We start from the raw sequence: 20179 nt of genomic DNA, 5'->3' as shown, positions 1-20179 counted from the left end.
CGGAAGAAACTACCAGATATTTATGACAACAAAGATATAAATTTCACAGCTGTGCTACTAGGATGATGATTAAAAATGTGGTACCACAAGACAGGGTTAGTAAACAAAAGAGGTAGAAAAGAAAATAGTCTGAAAATTAATAAAACAATTTCTTTTTGCTTATTTTATTTCTCCTAAAGTTATCAAAATGCAGACAATCAATAAAGGAAATAAATTTAGAATATGATTATGTTAACTTTCTGGCAGATACTTTGTTTGGTCAATAAAACACTTTTTAATTTTGATTAGTCAGCATTTTTTTTCTCAAGGAGCCTATTAAAAAAAAGAGGGTCATCTTATACTCTAAATATTGTGTATGTTTCATGGGGACAAAAGACACCCATGAGTATTGCTGCATATACAGGAAAACAACTCCATCTTTATTTAGTACTCGTACCTTAAATGCACCTGTATTGGCCTCCCAAAACTCCAGTCTCCCATCAGCACAACCAGCAGCCACCAAGTTGTCCCGGCAATCTAGGCACCAGACAGGAGGTGGAGGCCGAGACGACACTGTTGAAGGACTGGCTGAATGGGGTGATACTGGAGATGGAGGCTCTGCCGACGGCAGTGTTCGATGGAGGGTGGAACCCGGAATTGGTGTTGGATTAGACAAGGGAGGACGGAATGAACAGTTTTCTTGTAAAACTGGAAAATCCGTTGTACGCTCAGTTTTTTGGCGTTGCTGAGAAATAAACTCTTCAAACAGCAAGCGGTACCTAAAAAAAAAATTATTCGCATTTTGTCTGAAAATAATACAGTTAAAGAGTTGCCAATATTAATCGATGTGCTGCTATCAACATTGAAATCTTTCTACCAAGTGAACAAATTGTTATGCAATGACAAAATTCTGGATATTATTCCACTTTCATCAATGACAGTCTTTAAATATTTGTTACAGTACAACAAAGAATGCACTATACACTCTGGCTACTTTCACCTATAAGCAGTACTTCTTTTCCTTGTGCCCTTGTTCCGCATCGCTGCATGGTTAACATCATTATTAATGGATATGGTATGGATAGTTTAAGAGGTGGTCAGACGCTCTTCCTGTTGCCACCGCATTATCCCTGGGACAGAATATGTCTGCATGCAGTGTTAGTGATGTGAAAGTGGACAAAAAATTTCTAAATGTTTGAAAATCATGTAACTAAAGTGGGATCTGGATACCAGCCATTATTCACCAAGTGGGATGTGGGAAAAACCACATACAGGCTGGTTGGCACACTGACCATCACCATCGATCTGCCAGGTGGATTTGATCTAGGACCAGCGCACCTCTCTGTTCCGGAAGCAGGGCTTTGACATGCATGGCTATCCAGGTGGGTTTCATCTATAGGCATTACAATAAATGTGAAGTATACTATGCACTAATAATACAGCACATTTAACAATTATTACTTCTTGCAAATACTGTCAATCATTTTCTACTATCCAGGATTCTATTAAATATCACATTTCTGTAAAGTAAAACACTAGAATCATAAACTAGGTAAAATAATAGTAAATGCAAACGAATTGCAGGTGAAGTAGGCTGGGCTTTTTTTGTCGTTTTAAAATTCTACTTTATCTCCAAATGTTGCAGACTATATTTTCATCTTCGTGGCATAAACCATGTAATTAAAAGTATTTGAGTACATACAACTTTGCTCATAGATACTTTTTACATAATGATGGCTAATAGGGATGCCAGACACCCATTACTACTACAATAACTCCCTCTTTTTTAGCATATTACCCGTACATTAAAAGTAAAATGACGAGGACAGCCATTGATTTGAATCTTTGTTGTCTACCAAGAAGCTGGTATTCTGAATAGTCCCATAAATACTGTTTCATTCAAATGAAGTAGACGTATATATATAATATCATGCAATATGAATATATTTCCTTCATTTTGATATTCAAAATGTCTATAACTGAAGTTTTGTTTGATGGCAACATTAATGATCATTCTTTGAAACAATGCCTTCACATAAAAGAGCAATAGCTCCAAGCCATCTTCAACAAAGCCATAATAGTTGTTTCAGAGTGCCATAGAGCTTTATTGAATGACATTTTTCCATTGCTGCACTATGGGACACGCTTTCAAAATAACAAAACCACTCTCGAGCTTCTCAGTGTAGTCACAGAACTGTGTGTGGCTCAAACTCCTGCCCACACACAGAATTCGCATACTATGAAGAATTACTTTTAGTTTTATACTTTCACTAAATACAAATCTCGGAATATCTGGTACTGCACATTTGATTCATTGTGCAACACTGCTCATTAATAGCTGAAACTCAACAACATTTTCAATCTTGCAACATTTTAAATCTTATTTATGTGACTGTCAACTGATGAATGCCACAACTATACAGTGAGTGATTATTTCTATTCCTTGCATTATTTGTATTTCAACTAGGACATTCTAACACATACAATATGTTCTCCATGGGACAGCAATTAACCATTTCAAATAAAAAGCTGTACATAATGTAATGCTATAATTCTTACTAAATGGCGAATATTCTTGACATTCTATCAACATGTACAGTTCTAGAGAACTATTACTACAAACAGCAAGCAATGTGAAGGATTCATCTCTCATGAATTTGCTTCTAGCTGATACACAGAAAGTAACGGGTAGATTTGACAATGATATCAAGATATCAGGCAAAACTTAATGAAGCTGTATTTACATGAGACTGAAGCTTCCCTTCCATGATTCTTGTTCTTACCTCTCTCCATAGTCAAAACCAGTTCTGGGATCTGGAGGTGCCACTACGGAAAGCTGCTGATGAGAAGCAGATGTGAAGTTTGCAGATATAGCATGCCTCAAATCAGGAAAGGATGGTAACACCTGATTTCCTGGCAATGGTGTGATAACAGAAGAAGGCTCATCACCACGTGAGGGTGGAGAACCACTTTCATAGTCAGAATGGGGACCCTCCTCTGAACATGAACGGAGTATTGGTGGGTGTGAGAAGAACCTGCACACAATTAAGCAAAAGTATTAAACAGAAATTTTGACATGATCACCACTCCCAAAGTGTAATCCATAATGTTTCACATCTTACTTTTTTTCTTCCCTCTACAGATAAAAATAGCAAGAAACTTTCTTTTCATAGTGTGGTTGCTCACAGTAGAGGTAGCAGGAAAACAGACCAATGTCAAAAGATTTCAATAAGTAAAAAATCCAACTGAGAGCTGGTTTGGGACTCTCAAAAATCTCAACATTTCACTCATTTTTAAATACTTATCATAAGAAAAGCTACGAATGTGCCAATTTTTGCCAAAGTGTTCACCTAGTTAATAATCAAGCCACCACTCAACAGAAATACTTAGGTCATACAACAACCATTCTTTTCGCACATAAAACTTCCCATTTCATACTGCAGTGGGAGAAGAAAACGAATACATTAACTTTTCACAACTTTTTGGCAGCTTATTCATTAGGAGAAAGAAAGCTCATAGTGATTAAGAAAAGCGTGATAAAATTAAAACAGTTGGTAATAAATGGACAGATTTTAAACACTTCTTTGTATAGAAAGACTTTTACAAGCCCATACATAACCATATATCAGGCCATCCCCATTCACTGTTATACAGTATCTGGTAAAAGACAAGTCTATTTACCATCAACAGAATGGATTTTAGTGCAATTATAAAATAAAGAAAAAAATTATGTTGCAGATACTGGTACAGCTATATTCCAGGGCAGCAAACATCATTCTGTGTCCCAAATAACTGTCATCTAGCTGGAATGGTTCATAACCGCGTTTATACTTATTAGTTTTCAATTTTCCATACAGATTTAGCATCCTCTATCTTCAATTATTAAAGCAAAATCTACTGTTTAAGAAAACATCTCTTTCAACCTTAACATCAACTACAAAAATACACATGAAATAACTTAAACTGATATCAATCCACACAGCTGCATTTTTACTTTCTTGTGATGACAAATATTTTACACATTACAACAGACAGCAATATGTTCTACAGTATACCTCACAAGAGCAAATTTTGCGTCTACGATTTCTACACAATACAAGAATCAATATGTCATTTTCTGCAGTACAAAAATCACCAGGGAAGAAAAAACAGTCAGTGAATGGGGGGGGGGGGGTATTTAAATTAAATCAGAATATTGAAATACAACACAACAAATACACAATCATTATTGATTTAATAATAACAGGGAAAGAAAATGTGCACAGTAAGGAGTACAAATAGCCAACTCACCTTGCTCTGTCTGTGAAGGCAAGCAACTCTCCCGAAAGCCCATCCCAAGAACGCAGTTCCCCACCAAAGCAGCAGCTGACTATAATGCCACCATCAGCAACAATCCATTCTACTTGCTGAGTATGACCCTCCAGTGCAAGAGGCACAGATTCCCTCAAGACTACCTACAATATAACACAGATATTTCATCACAACAAATTAAATTTTTATTCAAAGAAAGAAAGGGAAATGTAGATGATGAGCAACCATGGAGCCTGTCTCTAAGGTAGGAAACATACAGAGCACTGTTCGCCCTTTTCATAGCAAAAAATGATTGAATGAACTCAGAACTTAGATACTGTGCTAGTATTTCGCTATGGATTGTTCTTACTGTTGAATTCAGAAAATTTCTAATGACAACTAGCTATTATGATTTCCTTATGAAAGATTGCAACACTTTTAAATATTTTGTTGGCCCTGTTGTCTGCCAAGTTGGATGACATTGAAACATTTGCTCAAAATAGCTACAAACATTAACACTTCCGAAAAGGATGCAAAAAATATTACAGTGTTTATGTAAATAGTGCCAAGTTACCAAATGTTGTCTCTGAAGGTCCAACACTATTCTGGTGGAGTTCCTGCTCACCACTTTCAGGGGATAATGTTGACTGCCAATAATGAACATGTGCTCTATGAAAATATTGCAATGTTCATGGAATTCAACTAGGTGCAATGTCCAATGCTCACCAGTATTATGAACAATATTCTCAATAAGTTCATCTAGTGAATGCATTTAATGCAGTTACATCAGCTTACCAAATTTTTTACGGCAATGGTTTATTAGAATGATCGCTGCTGTCTAAATGAGAGTTTTGGAGGAATTTTGCATGTAGTTGACAGTTCATAAATTTACATAAGCTTTCTTTCAACAGAAAGAGGTAAGTTGTACACAAACCTTATAAAGTAAGAATTAACTGCTGCACGTAAGGACTTTCATCAAAGAAGTGTGGTGTGGGCACTGAATCTACACAACAGTGGGGTAGCATAAAGCAGAAATGTAAATGCAAATAATACGAACCCACCACAATATTTGAAACACTGTCCACAACAAAATGTTGAGATTTCATATAGCAGGATGTTTTTATCTATATTTCTTAAGCCATGTGTAAAAAAGAAACTGACGTACAAGATAGTTATATTTAAAAGCTACTATAAAAATAGCAGATCTCCACCATAAATTCAAGCCTTGCATTAACTTTCTTTTTTGTCATCAACAACATGTGAACCAATATCACTATCCAATGCAGTACCTTGCAGTAGCAAATATTATTCTTATTCTTCCCTTCATCTCTCATCCACCTGCTCCTTTTTAAACCCCACCATTTTAACACAACTGGGATCATAGATGACAGTTTATCCTAAACATAGACCTAACTTGATACTCCACAAGAACAGATTTCCTGATGCAAGAGTTGCCACTTCAATTATATCAGTACCACAACTAGTTTGTTTATGCAACAGCTCATCCAATTATTTTCTTTTGCTATGTAATGTTCAACAAATGCGAACACGCATTTCCAAAGTAATTTACACCAGATTTTCACTATTACCTGTGTGTCACCTTCATTAGCTGCCCCACTGCCTTCTCCACTCCAACCAGCACGCCACTCTGCATAATTACGGGAACAGACACAGCGATAGAGCACAGCAGTGGTGTAAGCAATCACAGCTACACTCACAGCACAAAGAACTGCAGTTAAAAACAGCTCTGTAGGTGACTGGGGCACCAAAGGTGCTGACGACTGGTGAGATGCTGAGCTTGCAGATCCATCTAAAACATCAAACATAATTCATTATTTTGGTTAGAAAGATTTATTAGTTATTCCTTAATTCAGCACATTCTTGAAATATGAAATACTGCATTTTGCACAACACGACAGCTGCTATCAAAATAAATAACAAAATGTGTGGAAGGCATGTTTAACATTTATACATGTCTTGTCTACAAATTAGTGGAGTATCTCCTCATCATAGTCAGGCCATAATGTTAACTGCCAATAATGTACATGAGCTCCATGAAAATATTGCAATGTTTAGGGGATTCAACTATGTGTAATGTCCAACGCCCACCAGTAATACGAACAATATTCCCAATAAGTGCATCTAGTGAATGCATTTAATGCAGTTACATCAGCTTACCAAATTAACAAACAGTATGCAGGTTAATGCCTAAAGCATGTATTGCAAAACAAGTAATATATGTAATTTATAAACTGTAGTATGAATGTAGAGTGAAATATATGCAAATACATCATTTATTACAAAACAACCAGAGTTTTTTAAAAAAAGTAAAAAGAAAGTGGGATAAAATACTATCCTCTTACTGAGAATGCAGAAAAAGCAGACACACAATTGCTTAGTTCATACTCATTTTGGATTTTGCATCACAAAACAATTCCCGTGCTTTCAAATGCAGTAAGAAGTTTTCCAGGATTTTCTAGTTTTTAAGAAATAACAGAAAATAAAAGTTCCAAATTTTCTTATTCCTATACAATGGTTTCAGATCAATGGCAAAAAATTAATACTATGTGTTGTGTCAATTATATAAAATATGGTAACAAACAACAAATACTTTAATGTATTTTTATTTCCACAGCCTGCTTTTTTACTTACTAAGCAAGCTAACAGTGTGTGACATCTGTATTTATAATATTATCGTCTTCTTCTTTTGCTGGTTCTTTGTGAAGCTGTCACAGGAAAACCCTGAAAAGTCTATTCAAAACATCAATTAAGTGACATTGTGAACCCATGCGTCCAGGAATTATTAGCAGGTCTGTGTTACCCTTTGATATGAAATCTGTAGCTTCTAGGGTATGGTGCCTCTGAAAGAATTTGGTACCATCATCCGTAAGTTATACATCCTTTTCATGACTTTTCAGATACATTTTTTCAGGCAGAATTACTTTCGAAAAATCACATTTGGCACTTTTGAGGAATCTTTTAAAGTCCTTCAAGGCGACTATAGCAACTAACATCATATAACTGCATACACTCTCATGGTCAAAGTCACTTAAAATGATAGTTTCCTGGGTACAGTAAACATAAATAACAAACTATCACTGATGAAAACAATGTTTCGGACACAGTTGCAGTGGCCTCCTTCTGGACCCAGGAAACTTTCATGTTAATTGATATCATATCAACACAGGCATGCATTTGACTTGTGTTGCAACAAAGCAAATAGTCTTTCCTTATGATTACATGACATGGAAGTGTAATAAAAAAGTGAGTGAGTGTTGTTCTTCTAGTATCCTAGTGCGACAATACTGACAGCCTGCCACAAGGAATGAACATAAATGACAACCGCTAGGCACTACCCCTATAATCTGCGAGTACTGCTGTCACCACCACAGCGCTGTATGCGAGCCATGCCTGCCGCGCTGGCCTATCGGCGCTCACGGTGGTCCCAAAAAGCCAGTAGCGCAAAGGATCAGACTGCAGTCGTTTTACAACATCACTCATGACTGTTTATCTATTCATTGTTGTTCTGGTTCCTGATAGTTGCTATGTCCTGGTATCCGATTTGGATTTGTTCTCTGGTCTTGGTATTTTGCATGTGGACTGTGTTGTCAGTCATCCCTGTTGTGTGTGAGTGTGTTGTCCCGGTGATTCCCTGTTAACGCTGTTGGCCCGTTGGCCGGTGTGCTCCTGTCTCGTTCAATTCTGGTTACTAGAATTTGCAACAAGGTAAAAGGTTAACAGTGCATTATGGATGCAAAACTTGACAGCTCGTGAAACAGCACCAGCTGCTCCTGTAGCAGCAATTGCAACAGCACTTCCAACAGCAGGTCCAGCAGCAAATGGACTGTCAGAATGATTACAGGTACAAGGTTTACAGCCAGATAGTGGTCAACTCCTCATTTCCGCCATTTAATGATACCAAGGAGGACAGGGACACGTATTTGCAGTGTCTGAAACAGCACTTCCTTGCTTTTCAGGTTTCTGATGACGCCCTTCAACAGTCACTCTTCTTTTCTTGGGCTTTTCAGGAAACATCTTTCTTACTTACGAAGTTGACTCAACTCTCAAACCTGGTTCCACTCACTATCAAGAAAATTTGTTTGTTGCTGTCAAATTATTATTCACAGTGGTTCCATGTAGTCACTTCCTGTCTCGAGTTCTATCAGTATCACAAGCAATCAGGCCAGTCTTACCGATCGTGGGTGACAGATTTGCAAGATCTGAGACATCGTTGTGATTTCACCTGTGCCAACTCGTCTTACAAAACCTCATATGCTGATTTCCTGGTCCAATTGGCTCCCGATCCAGATGTTGGCACTGCAGCCCTCAAACTAGACGATCTTTCCTTGGACGACATACTGAAAATAGCGCATTCTTTCAAGATCTCACAGACAGCAAATGGATGTCTTATGGCCCGCACACAGGTTGCAAAGGGACAGAATTCTCGTAAGCCCTCTTCTCGATGGCGGTGTCGTGATTCATCTCTTTCAGATGTGTCAATGACCTCTGAGCAGCCAGTCCAGCCATGTAGGCACAAACAGCAGGGACTGCTTTCTTGTCCTGACTGTTTTGTGACACACCAATGTGCAGACTGCCCTGATCACTGCACCCATTGTAGAAATGATGGACATCTCCGAACTGACTGTCATCAGGCATCAGGTCAGTCAATCACCACTCCTAGCTTGCATCACAGGAGGGTGCATGAACTTCAGGTCATGATTCTATAGGTCAATCCTTGCACCCCAAAGTTGTTTACTGATCTCACAATTGCATATCAGGACATTGGTTTCCAAGTCGACACGGGTGAGACTTTCTCCCTGGTCAACCCCCCGAGGTATTATCTGGCATTGGCCCCACACTCTCACAAATTGGTTACATATGGTGACAGTTCTTTTTCCCCTCACAGGTCAATTAACTACTACAACTACATACAACATGGTTATATCGCCACTAATGTTGTATGTTGTCAACAGTCATTCTGCTGGCAACATTGTCAACATGGATGCTTTCTCACTGTTTGGGTTGTCTTGGACACAGTCCCCTTCCAGGAACTTGATGACCTTTGTGCCTCTTTCACATCTCTGTTTGAGTCTGGGCTGGGGTGTGCCACCAATTTTGAGGCACATATTTCTTGGTGTCTAGATATGGTGTTCAATTTCTGTCGAGCTCATCCTCTTCCTGTCTCCTGACGGGCGGACGTTAATCTTGAACTTTATCACCTTCATGACACTGGGGGTCACAGATCCGGTTAGAACTGGTGCTTGGGCCACACCCTAGACCGTGATCAAGAAGCCAAATGGCTCCCTCCAGCTTTGTGGAGATTTTAAGCTGACGATCAGTGCCCAAGCTCTGGTGGAAACCTACCCCATACCACGTCAAGAGAACCTCTTCTGAAAGCTTGTTGGAGGTGAATGTTTTCCTAAAATAGATTCGCTGCTGATGCTTATTTTCACATTCCACTAGATGAGGAAAGCCAATGCATCGTTGATATCGTTATTATACCTTTATACAAATACAAGTGTTGACATTTTGAGATCTCTTCTGCTCCAGCAATCTTCCAGAGATACCAGGAAGAGTTAACCACATCCATCCCAGCTTGTACCAAATTACCTTGATGACTTAATGGTTACGGATACTACACTACATGCCAAGACCACCTGCATAACCTATGTACCCTCTGTGCTACGTTGTGAGATGAAGGGCTCAAGTGCTGCCAACATAAATGCCAGTTGTTTTTTTTTCAGAACAAGTGGATTAGCTTGGCCATTTCCTCACTAGATAGCCGATTCAGCCCACTGCCTATAGTTTCCGCTACTGACTCTCTCCCGCATCTCCAAAACCTCCAGGAGTTGCAGGTATTTTTGGGGAAAGTGAATTATTATTCTAAGTTCCTTCAGCAGGCAGCACACGTTATGCAGCCCCTCAACCAGTTGTGGAAGAAAGAGGATCTATTTCAGCGATTGATAGCCTGTGAGTGGGCCTTCACATAGCTGAAGAGCATATTCTGTTCTGCCTTACCCCCCTATTCCCTAACCCCCCCCCCCCCCCCCCCATGTTTTGCCTGCAGATGCTTCTCCCTATGGCGTTGGTGCACTTCTGGCACACCATTATGATGATGGTACGGAGCAACCAATCGCCCATGCACCCAAAACAGTGATGCCTGCCCAAAGCAACTACTCCCAGATCAAGAAAGAGGCATTGGCAATCATCTTCTCTGTGAAGAAATTCCATGTGCACCTGTACCATAAACTATTAGTAGCACTCTTTGGGCCACACTCTGGGTTTCTAGAATGGACAGCCCAAAGGCTCCAGCATTTGACTCTTTTCCTTAACTTCTACAATTACCAGACTACTGCACAACATGCAAACGTGGATGCATCTCACATTTACCCACAGGGCCAGACCTGGGTTTGACCAAATGGAGATTTCTGGTTTTCACACTGTCATGGAACAACCAACACACTTTGGATGGCTTTCCCATTACCGCTACTCACATTGTGGTGGACATGTGCCGTGACCCTATTTTGTGGCATGTCATTCACTATATACTCCATGGGTGAACCAATTATTTTTCAAAGTCAGCTGATCCTGAGCTCCGGGCCTGCACCTGCCTCTCTCATAGCTTGTCCATCGTCTCCAATGTGTTCCTGCTGGATGCAGAGGCAGGTACCTACCACGTTGTCATCCTGACTACCTTATGCACTCATATCTTGGAATTTCTCCATCACAGGCATTGCGGTATGTCACAGATGAAAGTCCTTGCCAGACGACATGTCTACTGGCCAGGACTGAACAAGGACATGGAGGCTATGGCACGGCGCTGTTCTGCACAGGCTCACCATCAGGCTGCTCCCCCTCAGTCTTTCGCCCCCTGGCCTACTCTCTATGACCCTTAGAATTGCATTCATCCTGACCTTGCTGGCCCCTTCCTTTGTCGTGGATGCTTATTCAAACTATCCCTACATGGTCAGCGTGGCATCCATCATCACAGCTGCAACACTCAATGCCTTTCTGCAGACTCTTGCCATTGAAAGGCTTCGCCGCACTATGGTAACTGACAATGGGCCCCACTTCAAAGCTATGGCCATTGAACAGTTCTGCACTACCAATGGCATCAAACACCTGCGTAGCCCTCTGTTTTGCATCTCCTCTGATGGCGAAGCAGAGCAGATGGTGTACACATTTAAGTGATAAGTGTTGAAGCCCGTGAGTGTATCTACCATGACAGCAGCACTCACACGGTTCCTGATCACCAACAGGTCCACCCCTGTCCCTGACCGCAGCCCAGCAGAACACCTCCATGGTCGACGGCCACATTATCTCCTTCAACTCCTGGCACCCCAACCTAAGAACCTCTAGAACCGACATGCCGGATGATACCTTCCAGGTTCAGCTGTTTGGGCACGTTTCTATGGGGCAAAATCCCTATGTATGCCTGCTACAGTAGTGGCAACACATGGGTGGTTTTGACAGTTGATACCTCGAGGTTTGGAGCATCAGCACATGAACCAACTACACCCCTGCCTCCAGCCTACACCTCCAGCACTGGATCACTTTGAGTTGGAGTCTCTGCCCTCACACATCCCTCTGCCTCACGAGTACCATTTGTGCTCCAGGACACTGTCAACAGCTCCTGTGGGCATGGGTATGGAAGTCGAGACATCACCACAGCCTCCGCCTGTTCAGCAGTCATACCCCACACCGGAATTCCGCAGTGCAGTGCCTTAAGCCCTGCATTCCTTCTACCAGCTGACAGCATCCACTGATGGGATACCTCCTGTTCACCTCCCAAAACATCATCTAGGGCACTTCAGGCCCTATGCACCAATTTCGGGGGGAGCGGGGGAAGTGACTTGGTATCCCGGTCCGACAACTTTGGCAGCCTGTCAGAAGGCATGGACGTAGACAACAGCCACCAGTGGCCCCCCTATAATCTGCGAGTGCTGCTGTAGCCGCCACAGCGCTATGCTCTGGCCACACTGGGCCTATTGGCGCTCATGGTGGTCCTATAAAGGCAACAGTACAAGGGTTTAGACCGCAGTCGTGTTCAAAAAGCACTCATGATCGTTTATCTATTCATCATTGCTCTGGTCGCTAATAGTTGCTACATCTTGGTAGCCAATTTGGTTTTGCTCTCTGGTCTTGGTATTTCACCATGTGGTCTGTGTTGTCAGTAGCCCTTGTTGTGTGGGTCTGCGTTGTACAGGCGATTCCCCATTGACGCCGTCGGTCAGTGCGCTCTGGTCTTGTTCAATTCCGGTTACTAGATTTCTTCATCACAATGTGGTCTCTATCCCATTTTTCATTCTCACACACTAGTTTTACTCATTTTGAGCTCTGCATTGCATGCTCGTGAAAAATTCTTCTTTAAATCTCCAGTATCATCATTCTGATCACCTCTTGAGTAATATGGAAAGCTTTCATCATGTTTATGTTACAAAAACTGCATGAGCTGCTCATCAGCTTATGAATTCTTCACGGATTAGAACTCACAAAAGTTTATCATGTATTCTTTAGAGACACACCACAGATCCACTTACCTCAAAAAAGTTACAGTATGATAGGCACCCGTTATCAATCACTACAATTTACCATGCTTACATATTCAATTACGAAAGCAAACTAAATGAGGCTGCTATTTATAAGTATGTTACTGTGACTAAATTCACATGCTGAAGTTGTTGCAGTACAAATTACAGCCTCCCCTTACGTATGATAAATAGTTATGTATGTGGTCAAAGATGTATTTTATGCTTGAACAATGTAGTGAACGCATCATCAAGGGCCTGGCAGATGTGATGTCAGGCAAGGGGTGCAGGTAGGGGCTTCGAGACAAGGATCAGACACTTTGTGTTTGGTTGCCACGAGGAAAACATCTATATACGATCATAAAGTATGGGTTCAATAAGTGTGTTTAGTGCCAGTGAAATTTTTATTACACGCTATAACTATTATCCAAATATTTAACAGTTCTTGTTTATAAAACTGTATGAGATCATCATCATAGTGTGAGAGCCTGCCCAGGACCTGTCAGATGAAACTGCAGACTAACTCAAAATCATAGTTTTTTAATGTATAAAATCAGGAAACTAGGCAGATGAAATCCAAGAGGGTTGTTTTGACGTCAAAACATATTAAGAAGCGATGTCTCAAGCCAAAGCAGATTTGGTGAAGATAAACTACCAGCAAAACCAATTGGTGCCATCAAGCAGTGGTTGCAGTCCTCAACAAACAAACAAACACCGTCCGAAAGGCCTTGAAGGCTCAATGGTACCAATCAGCTTCCACGTCATCCTAAGACATCACCAGATGGGGATGTGGAGGGACATGTGGTCAGCACACCACTCTCCCAGCCATTGACACTTTTTGTAACTGTTACCACTATTCCTCAATCAAATAGCTCCACAACTGGCCCTGCACCCCACTTGCCAATAGCACTCGGCAGACCTGGTTGGTGACGCAGCCAAGTGCTAGCCAAGCGCAATAGTGGGTAACTTCGGTGGTCTGGTGGGAACCAGTGTTATCACTGTGGCAAGGCCTTTGGAAGCAGTCCTCACCAGGATGCAAGAAATCCCACAGTGAGTCGTAGCAATGACCACGCAGCAGCAGTGGCTGAGCAGCGCACTGGTTTTCTCATCTCATGGGAAAAAACAAGACTCAAAAAGAAAAGTACAAAACGGTGAAAAGTGTACTCTCTTGTGAAGCGCAGAAGGTTTTTTTACAAGATGCCGAGTTCATAAAAAACTATAAAAACGAATAATTCAGACAGTATTTGAGATAATGCAGCCGCCAGTGATGGAGAATTTTCAGACAATGAGATTAGTGTAGGTCAACCTAGTAGTTGTGAAATGAAGGTGTGTACAGTAAATTTAATATTGGAAGCTATAGCAGAAATGAATGGTCAAATGTTTGAAATTTAAGTGGAGTAATGAAAAACAGGGAACTGAATTTAAGAATAGCATTCAGATAATGGAAAGCATGAGGAATAGTCAATGTTGAAAATAAGCTGATTCAGAGATAAAATGGTGAAGTTGAGGACAAGATCAATAGAATACATCACAAGTTGGGAGCTGAATATTCTGAACTGGAACAAAATCTTGAACATGATCTCAGAGATAGTATCAAGCAAGTTTTAATTAATGTAGATGTGTGTCAATTAGAAATAGGAAAATCCATGAACTCGGTAGAGTTGAATTCATATTAAGTAGAGAAGTGATAGCTTTAAACAAAGCAGTAGCAACAGTGGAGGCTAACATGACTCACAGAAATGAATTTCTGTTGTTCAATGCTACCTGGGTATCTATTTGTTTTTTGTGTGCACCATCCCACAATGGTATATTTAAAAAAAAATACTTTTTATTATAATACTGCTGACAGTACTTATGTTGATGTCGTTCATGATTTTATTTGTGTTAATGATGAAGTGAATTGAAATGCAGCAGCTAATGGTGAAGTTGCTAGTGATTGAGACAATAACGCAGTCGATTTTTATTTTTTTATTTTTGGTAATTTAGAAAGTGTTAATGAGGCTGAAGTCTTTCTAGTGGTGAAATCAGATGCAACAGTAGGGAAACTTTAGATGATACCATGAACCCCAGGGGCTTAAGATCAAGCATGAGTGCATTACTAGAAAGTAGTAGAAAAATATAACACATGAGAGTTGTGATGATGATATATTTTTAGGATATGAGAGACTTACATGTAGGAATTAATAAACTGCAGGAAGAAGGGAAAATGGGTGGTTTTATAAATACCTATGGTCAGAGGGACTGAGAAGAGTTTGTCTGTGCCTTCATTTGGAAAACAAATAAATTCAACTTTGCAAGGGTGTTGTTATCCAACGTAGGCAGAATATTTCTTGGAAAATGACTTACAACAAAATTTTTGAGAGTGATTTGGAAATAGAGCCACCTGATGAGGAATATAATATAGTTACCATACAGTCATTTAAAATATAATTTTCATGGATTTTTTAGAGGAAGAGAAGCTTGAGGAGAGAATCGGTACTAGAACATAATCGATGTTGAATGTAAAAACAATTCTGAAGCGAAGGGTTTACTGGATACAGCGAGTCAAGTTTGTGGTCTGCCCCTGATGGTTTTAGATAATATAAAAGCACACACTTTAGTTGAGATGCCAGTCACTGGGGTGAATATACGAGGAGCAACAAATAAGCTAAGCAAGACAGCAGATTTTCGTAACGTTCAGAATTTAGTCAGGCATGTTCAGGGAGCCCAGATCTAAGTCTGAATTTTATATTAGGTATGGAATGGATGACAAAATAGAGGGCAAAATTTGCTACAGTATGCAACTGTTTTAATGTAAAGAAGGTAATAACAGTTTTACAGTCGCATTTAACAAGATTTTACCAGGCAAAGAAGTTGTAGTTTCAATCCCCAACTGTGGCATGAATCTGCTGATAACTATAAGCAGTGGGATCAGCTTGAGTTAAGTAAGTATAAGACAGTCTGTGCAGTTAATGGATGTGGCCAAAACATTAAAAGAATTGTGGACTATCAGAGAAAGAGTTACTTGCTGTAGGATGGGGATTTATCAAGTGCTGAAATTAACTTATAGGCATTTAAAGACCATAAATCACTCAGCTATCTGCAAGAATTTGAATTTACTAAATAGTAGATGAACAAGATGGGCCATGTCCATGCAACGATTTGATTTCAATATCAGGTATATCAAAGTATAACAATGTGGCTGATTACTTTTCTAGAGTACCATTTGGTGAGAACAAGGTACGTGATGAGAATGAGGAAGAGGGGGAATTTAGGGTGAAGTATATCAAAGGAGTGCCCAATGAAAGAACCGTAACAGGTGTGTGCAAGCATATATGGCAAACACAGAATTGTGAAAACTATCTGGTTAGTGAGCCAATGGCCTTGCCGCAGTGGTAACACCAGTTCCCGTCAGATCACCCAAGTTAAGCACCATCGGGCTGGGCTAGCACTTGGATGGGTTACCATCCGGTCTGCTGAGTGCTGTTGGCAAGCGGGATGCACTCAGCTCTTGTAAGGCAAACTGAGAAGCCACGACCACATGCCCCTCCATATCCGCATCCAATGACACCTGTGGGCTGAGGATGACACGGCGTCCGGTCGGTACCGACGGAGTTTACTTTAGTTTTTATCTGGTTAGTAAAGAAACATTTAGGTAATAGGGCATGAGAAACATAATAAAAATTACATAACTTTTGTTCTTTGGGCCCACAGTGCAAAATATGTCTTTTAATGACATGGTTATTTATGAATAATATCCAGCTACACTGCTATGTAAGTTGCTTATATTTTATCTCATTTACAATGAGCCCATTTCGACAAATTGCCACTTTCAGGTGTTCTGTAAATACATAGACAAGCGATGGTCTTAATATAATGGATTTGTAATTATGATCTGAAAATTTATAAAATATCATTAGGTGTTTTATCTTACTCGTAACATCGTTGCGGTGATGGCCTGTCTGTTTTGGAATTATTTCTTTCTCCCAGGTGCAGAGCGGAGATGTATATCAGATGTTACTTGTTTTCCAAATATGCTGCTTTTCTGACAGTTGGGTGACAGTGAGTCAGCAATATTACATGTTTACATAGTTACCATTATAAATAAGTGATGTGTGAAACTCGGTTGTTTATTTTACTTTATTTTTTTTCCATATAGGTTTGTTTCTAATTATGTTTTTGCCTAGTTAGTTTTAGTTTTATTTTACATTTTTAATTTTTCATAATAATTGGTGTTGTCTATGATTTACGTTGGCATTCTGTCTCTGTTTTACACTACTCATGTTATCACTGTTACTATGGTTATGTGTTGTTTAGAGTCACTGATATTTTATCCGCTTTTCTGATTTATTATGTGAATAACGTTCCCTATATACTTTTTGTGCTTTAGGTCGGTTTGTTCATTCAGTAATTTTTTTGATGTATGCATGTGAATATATCTCTATTTCCTCAAGGATGCTCAACAATGTTCCTATTTGCGTAATATGGAGGACTTCTAGTGCTTCATTTATGGGTTTTACATAGTGTTTCTCTGCTTGTAAATGTTGAAAAAATGTAGATGGGTTGTCTTCACTTTCTCTGGTGTGCTCTTTATATCTAATTTTGAAGTTTCTACAAGTTTGCCCTATGTGTTACACGAAATTTTGTAAACGCTGAGATTGTTAGTATGGGAATTTTCACTGCCTTTGTGAATTTTGTGTTTGAGGCTGTGTGTGTTTTGAAATGCAAATGCAATGTTGGTTTTGTTGAATACTTTGTTAATTATGTTCGAGATGTTTCCTAGGTAGGTCGTGATTACTTATTTTGTTTTCTTCTTTTTCGTCGTGTGTATGCTTTGTGAAGCAGTACACACTGAAAATCTCTTGAGTAGAAAACACCACAAAGATGATTGCGAGAAGTACTGATGTAAGAGAGAGAATCACTGAAAAGGATAGAATGTTACCCACCATATACAGGAGACACTGCGTCGCAGACAAAAACATCGCTGTACATTTGAGCTTTCGGCCAAAAGGTCTTCTTCTAAGGAAGAAAACACACATCTTCAACAATATTCCAACCTAGAGTTTCCACTATTTGTTATATTAATTATTGTGTGACAATTCTATTAAAATCATTACCTTTTTTAAAAAGTGAATATTATTGTAAATGGAAAACGCAGGAATTACATTAACTAGAAACATTCAGTGCTTAAATGTCTAGTATTATTTTTTTCATTAGCGGCACATGAAATTTCAGATGTTTGCTGAAGCAAATTTTGGTTGTAGTTAATCGATGAGCTATATGGTTATTTCAACAAAACTGCAACAAATATTATTGCCTGAAGTGAGAAAGGACTTGGGAAATGCCTGTTGGGATCATTAGTGCAAAAAGGGGGACGAAAAAACAAACATTTCCAGAGAAAATTTGATAAGCGGGCTGAGTTAAATATTTCACCAAGAGAGACATACAGATAAAAAAAAAATCTGTGACCAACCAGTACTTAAATTTTGACTTTCTGCATGTACGAGAGAAATTATAGCTTGAACTTATATCCATTTTCATCATTTTGCAGTCCTACGTACCATGCCTAAGGTCAGCAGAATTCAGATCGAAATCCCCTGAATCAAGTGCAGCAGCCAAAGTTTCCCATCCAGGAGGTCCACTTCCTGAAGATGCAGGACTGAGAGATCCCGGAATATCATCAGGATGACGAGCTATTCTGGCTGCTTGAGGAGACACTGGAGCCAATAGGTGGAGTGGTGGAAGAACGGTGATGTAATGACCACTCACTGAAATGTTGTAGAGTTGGAGTGCAGCCTGCATAAAAAATACAAAGTTTTGGTTATACATTTTATGTTATTCAATAGAGAATTTGTGCTCTACAAAATAGCCTGTTTAGTTTTTTGATACCATGATGAAAAGTACATATTGCTATCACCACATAAAGGTGGCACTGAGCTGCAGACAGGCACAACAAAATGACTGCTATACATTTGACTTTTTGCCAAAAGGCGTTCTTCTAAAGTGGAAAACACATTCTCAAGTGGAAAACACACACACACACACACACACACACACACACACACACACAGACAGAGAGAGACAGAGAGAGAGAGAGAGAGAGAGAGAGATACATACACCTATATGACCACTATCTCTGGAGGCCAGACTCTCAGTGGCACAGGCAGTGGTCATGTGAGTATGAGTTGTGCTTTTGTGTGTGTGTGTTTTCTACTTTAGAAGAAGGCCTTTTGGTTGAAAGCTCGAATCTATAGCAGCCTTTTTGATGTGCCTTTCTGCAAGTCAACGTCTCTTCTATATGATGAGTAGCAATTTCCATAATGCTGTCATTATTCCATCTTGGGTTTTCCACTGTTTACTGTTTTTATGCTGATATGCTTTCTGTTCTTTTCACATCATTAGACTGGGCAATTTCATTGACTGGAATTTCTTTCAGGGACTGAACAGCTTGTTGAACACCGGAAAGAAGTTGTAAATAACAATGGAGAATGTATCATTTATAGATTTGCTGCTCATTTCTTGTATATTTTTGTGGAAACCTAAACTTAAACAAATTTCAGTACTTATGGGCTAACCTAACGTAAAAAGTGTTTACTATTTTGGAAGGGAAAATAAAAACAGTAAGGTGAAGGGAGATGGAGAAATTGGGAAAAGGTGGAATTTGAAATTTTTTTGGAGAGAACCAAAGCTGCTATCAAAAAACATGTGTATGAGAAATATAATTTAACACTGTGACAAGCACTGTCCAACCACTAAAGGCTTGGTATTGTGACAGTACAGCTGTCACTGATGACGGTGCAATCAGGAAATATTCCTTAAGAGAAAAAAGGTGATGGAAACTGCAAAGAAAAGTGAAATAATATTTTTACTTACCTGTTATGACTAAGGGTACAAAAATGTACAATTAATAAGAGTAAGCATTCATGCTTAAATTTTAATCAGGAAAATTGTATAGGATGAAACACAATGAAAACCATCTAAGGGAAAGAACAAATCTTAAGAAAGCTACAGCAAAGAGAAAAGGAACTGGAATCATGTACGAAATGGGAAGAGAGGATAATACAGCTGAAATAAAGTCTGAGAAATTGCTCTTGCTTGTTATAAATGGACAATGAGGTTAAATACTTCGATGTGGTATCATACTGTCATACCACCCTGCACAGCTGGTCCTCATTCTCTCATAGAGTAGATAATTCCATTTGTTTATGAGAACTAACAATGCACTACTCCCATGGACACCATCAAACAGCATGCTTTTAACTTTCACATTCCAAAGTATACTTAATAAGTGAACCTTGATGTTAAAGGAAGGAAAAGGGCTGAAGGGGAAGGAAGAGGGGTGATGGAAAAGGATTGGTGAGGTTTATGAAAAGCAGTAGAGTTTGTAAAAGTTGCCCAGAATC

The 20179-nt window shown here is 39.5% G+C and overlaps 1 protein-coding gene across 1 annotated transcript in view; it reads right to left on the bottom strand.

Annotated features, from left to right (window-relative positions):
• The window catches only part of LOC126162288 (sterol regulatory element-binding protein cleavage-activating protein), a 284313-nt gene that overhangs the window by 100304 nt on the left and 163830 nt on the right, over nucleotides 1-20179 (bottom strand). Inside the window, exons 13-17 of the mRNA XM_049918707.1 lie at nucleotides 18338-18572; nucleotides 5859-6079; nucleotides 4270-4433; nucleotides 2763-3014; nucleotides 437-758 (exon numbers count right to left, since the gene is read on the bottom strand). Coding sequence (XP_049774664.1) covers nucleotides 437-758; nucleotides 2763-3014; nucleotides 4270-4433; nucleotides 5859-6079; nucleotides 18338-18572 — 1194 coding nt within the window. The remainder of the gene's footprint in view (nucleotides 1-436; nucleotides 759-2762; nucleotides 3015-4269; nucleotides 4434-5858; nucleotides 6080-18337; nucleotides 18573-20179) is intronic.

Source organism: Schistocerca cancellata, chromosome 2 (assembly GCF_023864275.1).
Source record: "Schistocerca cancellata isolate TAMUIC-IGC-003103 chromosome 2, iqSchCanc2.1, whole genome shotgun sequence".
Taxonomy (NCBI): Eukaryota; Metazoa; Arthropoda; class Insecta; order Orthoptera; family Acrididae; genus Schistocerca; species Schistocerca cancellata.
The sequence above is the reverse complement of the archived record's forward strand: the minus strand, read 5'-3'. Positions and strand labels throughout refer to the sequence as shown.